Genomic DNA, 10164 nt, shown 5'->3' on the forward strand with positions numbered 1-10164 from the left:
TTTGTTCGGTTTTAGATTCTATTAGAGTTGGTATGTATGCAGATATGTTTCTGAACTCAGCAACCATTTGGTTGAGTGCAGAAATCAAATCTTCTTTGGTAAACTCGTCAGAAGAGAAATCAAATACCTCTTCGTCGTTTGCCATGAAGCATGTTACTTTTTCTTCACCGTCTTCATTATCGGAGTATGCCCACTCGCTTCCACCGTCGGATGCAATGAGTGTCTTTTGAATCTCCTTTCCTTCGTCTGCATGCTGATCATCGTTTCTCCGGTAGTCATTTCGTTGGTTGTTGTTTCCTCGGTAGTTGTTCCCTTGATAGTTGTTTCCCTGGTACCGGTTGCTTTGATAGTTGTTCCCCTGATAGTTGTTTCCATGATAGTTCCCTTCCGGTTTTCTATCGTCTCTCCTTGGTTTTCTACACTCTGACCTGAAATGTCCAAAGCCGTCACAGTTATAGCATCTTTTATTTGATTTGTCTACATAATTATAATTAAAATCATTGTTAGATGGTGGCTGACTCTTCTTCATGAATTTCCCGAATTTCTGAGCTAACATCGCCATCACATCTTCAGTAATTTGATCGGTGTTTTTGACTAGAGCCGGAACGGTTGATACTTGGACCGCCGGTTCCACCGATGTAACCAAAGCTCTGGTTACGGTTGATGTGGATGCTTCGTCTTCGATCCGAGACTTGATCTCGAACTCGTAGGCTTTTAGATCCTTGAACACATCATGCAACTTCATCTACCCAAGGGTGCTCGATTCCCTCATCACCATGGTCTTGATATCCCACGTGCTTGGTAGAGATCTTAGGGCTTTGATGATTACTTCTCGGTTGTCATACTTCTTTCCGAGTGTTTGAAGCTCGTTGACTACACTGGTGAACCGGTTGCTGAATTCCTTCATGTTTTCCCCCGGTTTCATCCTTATGTTTTCATATTTCTGTGTAGCCACTAAGATTTTGTTCTCCTTAGTTCTTTCGTTTCCCTCATGGATCTGAATGATCGTTTCCCAGGCTTCCTTTGCATTTTCACACTCTGATATTTTGTTCAAAGTGTTATCATCTATGGCCTTGTAGATGTGCCTCATGCAATGGTTGTCCAGGTTACTCCGTCTTCGATCTTCATTCGTCCATAGGTCTGCCTCCTTGTTGATCTTGATCGGTCCCTCTTTCAGGACTCGACTCATCTCATCATCTAACGTAATCAGATGTAGATACATCTGTTTCTTCCAACTGCTAAACGCTTCGCTGTTTAGCATTGGCGGCTTGTCGCTGTGGGTCATGCTTCCCATCTTCTTCGGTTGCTTGAGTGCTAAGAACCTCACTCTGATACCACTTGTTAGGATCGGGGACGCCCTTGGAGGACCGGGGTGTTTCCGGTTTCTGAAAGGATGGCCGCTTACAACACACAACACTCTTTGGTGATAGTCCGGTTAGAGACTATAACCGTTCTCAGCACTACACAAACTGTCACAGACTCTTGAACCGAGTTCAAGGGCGGAAATGTCTGTTTCAGGTTGAAGCAACGTATGCGACTTTAGATGATGTTTTAGAAAGAGTCGGTTTTATGGATATGAGTGACCGGTTTACGGAGTATGATTAGATTGAGGTTAGGTTAAGTAAGTAATGAAAGCGAAAGAAAGAACACGAGACAAGGATTTTTATGGATGTTCGGAGCAAACCCTCCTACGTCACCCCTTCTTCTCAGGTTATGAGAAGGATCTCCACTAACTTTTATAGTTACAACAATACTGCCGGTCGAGCCCAACTTCGCTCCTCGCCGGTTACACCAAACTCACTCTTTGATGTAATACAATAACTCAACACAACACAATATAGAAAGCTTCCGGTTTTAGACACACCGGTTTTGGAATATAGAAGTTTATCTCTCTAACTTAATGCTTTGATGATTTGTTTTTCGTAATCTGTAATTTCACAATTGTGTTGGTAACTTGCATTAAATGAAGACGTTTCGTCTTCCTTTTATAGTTGAGAAGAGCCAACGGTCATTTTCTTCTCTCTCTTCTGGATTGGTCGATCATTATCACGCCTGGTGCAGAGAGGTTGCTTGCACGCTTCATCTTCCTCAACACCTGGCAGTCATGCAGGAAGCTCTGAGCAGAAGATGACATAATCGGTTTTCTGATTTGGACACGTGTTGGACATCCACCTCAGGTTGTCAACTTCGGATCAATAAAGCATCATTGCTTTCCTCGCATGCTTCCGATCAGATCTGATCTTCTTTTATTCTTTCAAGACACGTTTCTTTCGTCATGGTACGTCACTCTTGAAGTTTGAATCTTCCGGTTTTGTGTCTTGTGCAGTATGATCCGGCTGGTATGTAAGTTTTTGTCTTTGCAGACCGGTCGCTTGAGAAAGTAAAAACCGGTTCCTCTGATCTTTAACTTGATCACTTGAAACTGGTTTCTTTGAAGTATAGTAGCAACCAGTTTTGATACGCCAACCGGTTCATACGGTTTTGATCTGTATCTGCACATGAAAGTTAACAACTGTTTAGTTTGTCTGGCCGGTTCCAAAAATTAACTTACTTAATTTTTCTATCACTTTTCATTCCTTCGGGAAACTGATAAGCTCCCGACTTTTAGAAAATATGTTCCAAATTTCCAATGCTATATTGCAACTCCCAAACAAGTGATCAATGGTTTCTTCACTTCCGTTGCATAGAAGACATCTCACGTCTGGGATGCTCATATACTTGTTGATACGGTCACGAGTGCTGAGTCTTTCCCAGAAGGCAAGCCATAAGATGAACTGGTGTTGAGGGATGATCTTGGTTGACCATACGAGAGGAGCCCATTCTACTTTCTGCTTTTTTTCTCGGATTACCTTCCATATTCTCTTTGAGACCAAGTTCCCATTGTCTTCTGCATTCCATTTATGAATGTCGAGTCTGTCTCGGAGTTGTATGTTACTGATGTGATCTAGTATCCCTTGTCCTTCTAGATTTCTTCTCAAAAGAGATTCTCAGTCCCCGTCTTTTACGTCTCTGATTTTCGCCACTACGTAGTCCCTTCTGATACGTGTAATTTTGAACTCCTCTTTGTGAATGATTGGTTGGTTTTCGATCCAGAGATCGTGCCAGAATAGAGTGCATTTCCCGTTCCTTAGCCAAATGTCATAAAGGTCTGCAATATCACTTCTCAATTTAAGAATTTTCTTTAGTGACCAGTTCATACCTTCATTGATTTTACACGTCTAGATACTGGTTTCCTGCTTCATAAATCACGTGTGTACCCATTTGATCTATAATGATTCCTGGTTGCGTTCCAATGCCCACAAATTCTTGAAGGTTAAAGTCTTGTTCCACTCGACACATTTCTTCAAGCTAATATCTCCCTCCTCTTTCAGCTTACAGAGATCAGTCCATTTGATTTTCTTTCCTCTCCCTCTACTGCCCTAGATGAATTTCCTCATTAGCGTGTTTAACTCCTTCATTACCTTCTTCGAAATGACCATCTACTGCGCTCGGTATCCAATTATGCCCATGACTACGGTTTTGATAAGCTCGATGCTTCCTACATGAGGAAGTTTCTTCGCTGCCCAACCAGATATCGTGTTTTTTACCTTTTCAATTAGTGACTTATAGTGTGAGATCTCGATCTGTTTCGCAGTTAACGGAATCCCCAAGTACCTTACGGGAAAGCTGCCTTCCGTAATACCAATGATGTTGAATATGTCATACTTTTTTTCGTCCTTCACTCCTCCATAAAATGCCACACTTTTGCTTTTATTAATTGTAAGACCTGTAACCTCAGAGAAAAATGTTAGTGTAGCCCTAATAGTTTTAATGGAATCGACGTCTGCATGCGCTAGAATGAACAATTCGTCAGCAAAGCATAAATGGGTTACCTTCTCTACCTCACAGAAAATGTGAAAGATGTATAGACGATTCTTTCGGAACATCGCAAAGATGCTCTCAAAGATTTCCATGATAGTTACGAAAAGGTAAGAAGAGAGGGGGTTCATTTGCCTTACCCCGTTTTCACCCTTGAAGTAGCCTCAGTGGACTCCATTGACGCTAACAACAAAACATGATGAAGAAACGATTACATAATCCAATCAATAAAAATCATAGAAAAGAAGATACAACCAGAAAATCCCGAATGGCTTCCCATCTAACAGAGTTGAAATCTTTCATGATATCTAATTTCTAATCGTTCTGCTCTTACAATCTCACTATCAACGTCCTTAAGGGAAAACCCTAACATCTCTTCGACTTCTTGTTGGATAGTATTGAAATTGGGACTACTAGAGACAGTAGTAATAACTTGAATAGTAAATAAAGGCTTATGGAAGTCTTGTACCTTTTGGAGAGCTTGCTTAGCGAGAGTGGTCTTTCCAATCCCTCCCATTCCGCATATCCCTATTAACATTGTCTTTTCGTTCCGTAACTTCTCAATGATGTCTTCCACGATCTGACTTCGGCTGTCGAAATCACAAGCATCTCCATTGTAATCGCGCATATTTATGGGTGGCATGGTTAAGACGTGACCCGTGTGTGGCAACTCACCACCGGATTGAAGAAGCTCGATGAGAACGAGAGATAACTTCTTCCCCTTCCTGCCCAAAGAAAAGCGCAAGATTATATTAGGACACCATTTGATAGAGAAACACCCTTTCTGAACCTCGGCCTTCTCATTGAGAAGGCTCTCTGTTTCTACAACTATTCCATCTGCATTCACAATCCACAACTTGACGGATTCACCCAGGGTGTTCCGCTTCCTTATTTCTGCATCTTCCCTTGCTTGTACATCGTTTTTCATTGCTATTAGTTTTTCTAGTTGAGTTTGGAGCTCTTGAAAGTTATTGTTGAAACAGAAGAGATAGCCAAGTTCTCGTTGAATTGGCTCCATCAGCAACTCTGCAATCTTTCCTAGTACACTCAAACCAACCTCTGCCATTTGTATGCCTTGTTCTTTCGTTCCTTCTTTCTTTCTGTGTTCTTGTTTCTTAAAAAATGAATGCACATAATACCGAAGATCAAGAAATGATATACCAAGCAAGCAATATTAAAAATTATTATTAAAAACATAAAGTTATGTAACATCAACTAAAGATGAATGATTCGATTGTCATTAAAGTAATATGATTCGCTTGCTTTAGCCTTTTCTTTTCAAAATATGAAATTCTAATAATTGAATTACACTTCATTGAATTCATTCAGATCATTCTTGTCCTACCAAGCAAGCAATATTAAAAATTATTATTAAAAACATAAAGTTATGTAACATCAACTAAAGATGAATGATTCGATTGTCATTAAAGTAATATGATTCGTTTGCTTTAGCTTTTTCTTTTCAAAATATGAAATTTTAATAATTGAATTACACTTCATTGAATTTATTCAGATCATTCTTGTCCCAATTCCTAATCCCTATATTATGTAAATCAATTTTTTGCCAAGTAGAAGAAAATATGGGTATTCAATTATTCATCATAAAAGTTATCATCACCATATCTTTATACGTCGAGGCCTTGGATTTTTTATTGGCTTAAACTACTTTCTTTGTGCTTTTTTTCACTGCTCATCTCATCCAATCAAATTGACCTGTGTATAATGTATTAAAGTATGCTTTTATTATGGAAATTTCACGAAATGACTTTAAAGATTCACATATTTGTATCCGTGGTCACCGCTTAATTTTAATTGCTCTAATGACCATTTTAGTTATTTTTAACGAAAAAACCTTCATCGCGTAACGCGAAGGGCCTTCGCGTCACGCGAAGTGGAAAATATAAAAAAATCCAGAATACTCTTACTATTTAATATAACTTCGGCATTTTTTTTTTCATTTCTCTTCTTCTCCTTCTCTCTTTCCGCTATTCTCCTTCTTCTCTCTAACCTTAAACAGCGGCGACGATCTTCGACGACGGCGGCGGAGATATTCGACGACGGACACCACAATGAGCACGACGAGCACGAGCACTATGGCAACTGGTACGTTTGTTATTTATTTACACCATCATGATGCTCGACTCATTTCTATTTCTCGATGGGAGTTCCCTTTACACGAAGGACTTCCTGTTACGCAAAGGACTTCACGTTACGCGAAAGACTTCCTTTTTCACTTAAAATAGTATTATTTATTCATTCATTCATTCATGTTTTCTATTGCAGCTGAAGTATTCGTTTTCTATAATGGAGAGTGAAAATTTGTTGTTGATGGTATAATGTATTTTCATGCAACTTTAATCAAAACATTGGATTTACCCCAAAATACTACGTTTGCCGAATTAGTTGCTATCATCTATGATAGACTTAACATGCAAAAATCTACATATGATTTAGTGCTGCAAGTCAAGTATGATATTACACGTATCACAAATCCTCCCCCTATTGTTATTGATCAAGATGAGAATGTGAGCACATATTTATCACGGTTGATTTCGGGTCAAACTGTGTCACTATTGTGTGTCTCTATAGTAGAGAAGTCACCACTTACTCAAGAAAAGATACCACTACTTACATATCCAACTCAAGAAAAGTATACTACCACCATCACTTACTCAAAAAATTGTACCAAAAGTTGTACCCTCGGATGTCTTTGAAAGTCAAAATGAAGCAAGAGAAAACTCTTTGCCTCATTATGGGATACTTACTCAGGACTTGCATGCTAGTGCAATATCTACACCATCTAGTGCAAGAGAATCAATTGTTACACCATCTAATGCAAGAGCATCAATACCTACACCATCTACTGCAAGAAGAGCATCAATGGGTACACCAACTAGTGCAAGAAAAGCATCAATGGGTACACCAACTAGTGCAAGAGCATCAATAGGGACAACACCATCTAGTGCAAGAAGAGCATCAATGGGTACACCATCGACATACCTGACAGACACATCACCGACAGACCCCTCATTTGCAATAGCATTAAGTAGTGAAACCTTATTGGAAGTCGGTGCGTTGTTTGATAATAAAAAAGAACTTCAATTGAGACTATATAAATATGCAATGACTAATCATTTTGATTTCAAAGTGGAGAAGTCAAGAAAACATCTTTGGTATGTGAAATGTTTGGATGAGAAATGCAAGTGGAGATTGCATGTTGTGAAAGGTAAATTATCTGATATGTTTGAGATCCGAAAATTCGACCAACAACACTCATTCTCAGTTTTGTCAAGGGTAGAGAAAAAAAATGCAAATACCAGCATGGGTTATTGGGCAGTGCATGAAGAGTAAGTATATGAACCATCACAATAACCACTTGCCTAAGAAAATAATTGAAGACATGCAGACAACTTATGTGATATATTTGACTTATAATAAGGTTTGAAGGACAAGGGAAAGGCTTTAATGACGGTGCGAGGAACGATAGAGAACTCCTATGGAAAATTGTCATCATACTTTTACATGTTGGAGAAGAATAATCTGAGTACCATACCAGACATCCAAACAGACGAGCTCGACCCACTAGTAAAAAAAGAACTTATAGCGATTGGTAAACCAATCACTATTAACCTCCAAAACAATTGCTATAAGCCTATAGCGATTGGTCATATACCAATCTCTCTCAATCGACAAAAGTCTTCTCGTTGTTACCTTAATTGGCAACGACGATTGGTATATAATCAATCGCTATAGGTCTACAGCGATTGGTTTATTAACCAATCGCCCTTCCTTTAGCAAAAATAAAATAGCGATTGGTTTATTAACCAATCGCCACTTCCTTTAGCGAAAACAAAAAAAATTAATTAATTATTTTATTTTATAATTTTATTTCTTTAACAAGAAAGTCTTTTATACATACATTTTACCTACTACCACATACACAAACAAGAAAATCTTGGTAACTTAATCAAGTTACCATACAATTTCTGCTTCACCGTAAACATGAAAATCGCCGCCATTCTAAACCCTGGGATGCTTCTGGTCGATGTTGCTGTAAATGCGATTAGCAATTTCTTGAGCCTTCTACTTTGCGAGCTCAACGCCATCGACGATTGGGAGAACAATGTTGTAAGAAGGCTGCAGTTGGTGAGTTACAAGCATGAATAGTTTAAATGTGTGGGCTGCTAACAGAAAATGAAGCCTATGGTCATTTAACATATAGGATAGAGATGAATAACATTTTCCCGTTTTCAACTAATTTTCCTTTGATTTCAAATCCTTCTGGTTGTCGCATATAAATCTCTTCATCTAAATCACCATGAAGAAAATAAGTTTTGACATCTATTTGTTGAAGATGAAGGTCTTCTTTTACAATCAAACTCAAAATAGTTCTGATTGTCATCAATTTAACTACTAGAGAGAAGATCTCATTGTAGTCAATACATTCTTTCTGTTGAAATCCTTTCACAACCAACCTTTCCTTGTACCTCATGGTTTTATCATGTTCTTCTTTAATCGTGAAGATCCATTTGTTGTGAAGTGCTTTATTTCCCTTTGGTATCTCAGTGAGCTCCTAAGTATGATTCAACGTTAAAAAGTCCATCTCATCTTTCATCGCAGACTCCCACTTAACCGATTCATCAGATTGTATAACTTCCTTATAGCATTCAGGTTCACCTCTATCTGTCAACAAGATATAGTTCAAAGATGGAGACCACCTCTCAACTAGTTTTCGATTCCTTGACGATCTTCTCAACTGTATAACTAGTGTTTGCTGATTTACCTCTAGGGTCACATTCTCAATGATTTCATCTTCAACAACACATTGTTCTTCTTCGACAGTTGGTATATATTTAGCTGAAAATTCTCTCAAATCGACTGTATCAGTTTCTTCCAACTTGGAATCACCATGTGATGTCTTTCCAACATAATCTTTGTAGAGAACATATTCATTGAAGATAACATTTCTGCTATGAATGATCTTCCTATTTTGATTATCCCAGAAACGATAACCAAACTCGATATCATCATAACCAATGAAAAAACATTTATTAGACTTTGGATCAAACTTTCTCCTATCACATTCATTAATATGAACATATGATAAACAACCAAACACTTTCAAATAAGAAATGTTTACCTTTTTATTGCTCCAGGTTTCTTCAGGAATTCTAAATTCAAGAGGAACAGAGGGTCCCCTATTTATCAAATAGGCAACAATATTGATAGCTTCTGCCTATAAGGTTTTAGGCAACCCTACATGCAATCTCATGCTTCTAGCACGCTTGTTCAATGTTCGATTCATTCATTCAGCTACTCCATTCTCTTGAGACATTCGGGGAATAGTCTTCACCATACTGATCTCATTCACATCACAAAACTATTTGAAATCTGAATTGATATATTCACCTCCGTTGTCGGATCTCTAGTACTTAACTTTCTGATTTGTTTCATTTTCAACCAAAGCCTTCCGTTTCTTGAAAATAGAAAATATTTCAGACTTGTGCTTCATAAAATATACCCATGCCTTTCTTGTCGAATCATCTATAAACGTCACGTAGTATTGTGATCCGCCAATAGAAGAAATAGGTGCAGGTCCCCACAAATCAGTGTGTACCAACTCTACCCTTTCTTTCTTGAGCTCCTTCCCAATCTTTAAGAAACTCACCTGTTTCTGTTTTCCAAGAATACAGTTTTCACATAACTAATATTTAACAGACTTCAATTCTGAAATCTGTCCATTCTTCAAAAGAGTTTTCATCCCTTTATCGCTCATATGGCCCAACCCGCAATGCCACAACTCACTGTTTTTCGAGTCATCAACTACAACAGTAACTATTTCTCTGCAAGTTGAAGTCGTGTATTACGTTCCAATTTTGTGACCTCGAGCAACAACTATTGCTCCTTTAGTCACCTTCCATGCACCATTTCCACAACTGAAATTATGACCTTCTTCATCAAGTTGTGTAACAGAAATCAGATTGCGCATTAAACTTGGAATGTGTCTCACCTTATTAATCTTCCAAACAAAAACATTTGCCATCTTCAATTTGATGTCCCCCATGCCAACAATATCTAGTGGCTCACCATCTGCGAGTTAAACTTTCCCACAGTTTCCAGCCACATAATTCTCCATTAATTCTTTGTGGAAAGACGTTCCCGAGTCCAAAACTCATGAATCTATCGTGCTATCAACAGACATAAGTAACGCATTAGTGATAGTTTCTGTAACAACGTTGGCTGAATCATTTTTATCATCATTGTTTCTCTTCGGTGATTTGTAGTTCCTTTTTAAATGACCATATT

General features: G+C 38.3%; 1 protein-coding gene across 1 annotated transcript; it reads right to left on the reverse strand.

Moving 5' to 3' along the window:
* Positions 1-3411: 3411 nt before the first annotated feature.
* Positions 3412-4924, reverse strand: LOC124930525 (disease resistance protein At4g27190-like). The gene is made up of 3 exons (XM_047470860.1): positions 4201-4924; positions 3655-3766; positions 3412-3559 (listed from the first exon to the last, which is right to left on the reverse strand). Exons 1-3 carry the CDS (start codon positions 4922-4924, stop codon positions 3412-3414), a joined length of 984 nt encoding a protein of 327 aa, XP_047326816.1.
* Between the last annotated feature and the right edge of the window lie 5240 nt (positions 4925-10164).

Source organism: Impatiens glandulifera, chromosome 3 (genome assembly GCF_907164915.1).
Source record: "Impatiens glandulifera chromosome 3, dImpGla2.1, whole genome shotgun sequence".
NCBI classification, from domain to species: Eukaryota; Viridiplantae; Streptophyta; class Magnoliopsida; order Ericales; family Balsaminaceae; genus Impatiens; species Impatiens glandulifera.

What these genes read in the sequence shown, in the direction of transcription:
- LOC124930525 (XM_047470860.1), bottom strand. Translation starts at nt 4,924, where the DNA reads ATGGCAGAGGTTGGTTTGAGTGTACTAGGAAAGATTGCAGAGTTGCTG. An exon ending in TTCCCTTAAGGACGTTGATA is followed by an intron (nt 3,767 to 4,200) that starts GTGAGATTGTAA and finishes CTGAGGTTACAG; the next exon opens with GTCTTACAATTAATAAAAGC. An exon ending in GAAGGCAGCTTTCCCGTAAG is followed by an intron (nt 3,560 to 3,654) that starts GTACTTGGGGAT and finishes CTGGTTGGGCAG; the next exon opens with CGAAGAAACTTCCTCATGTA.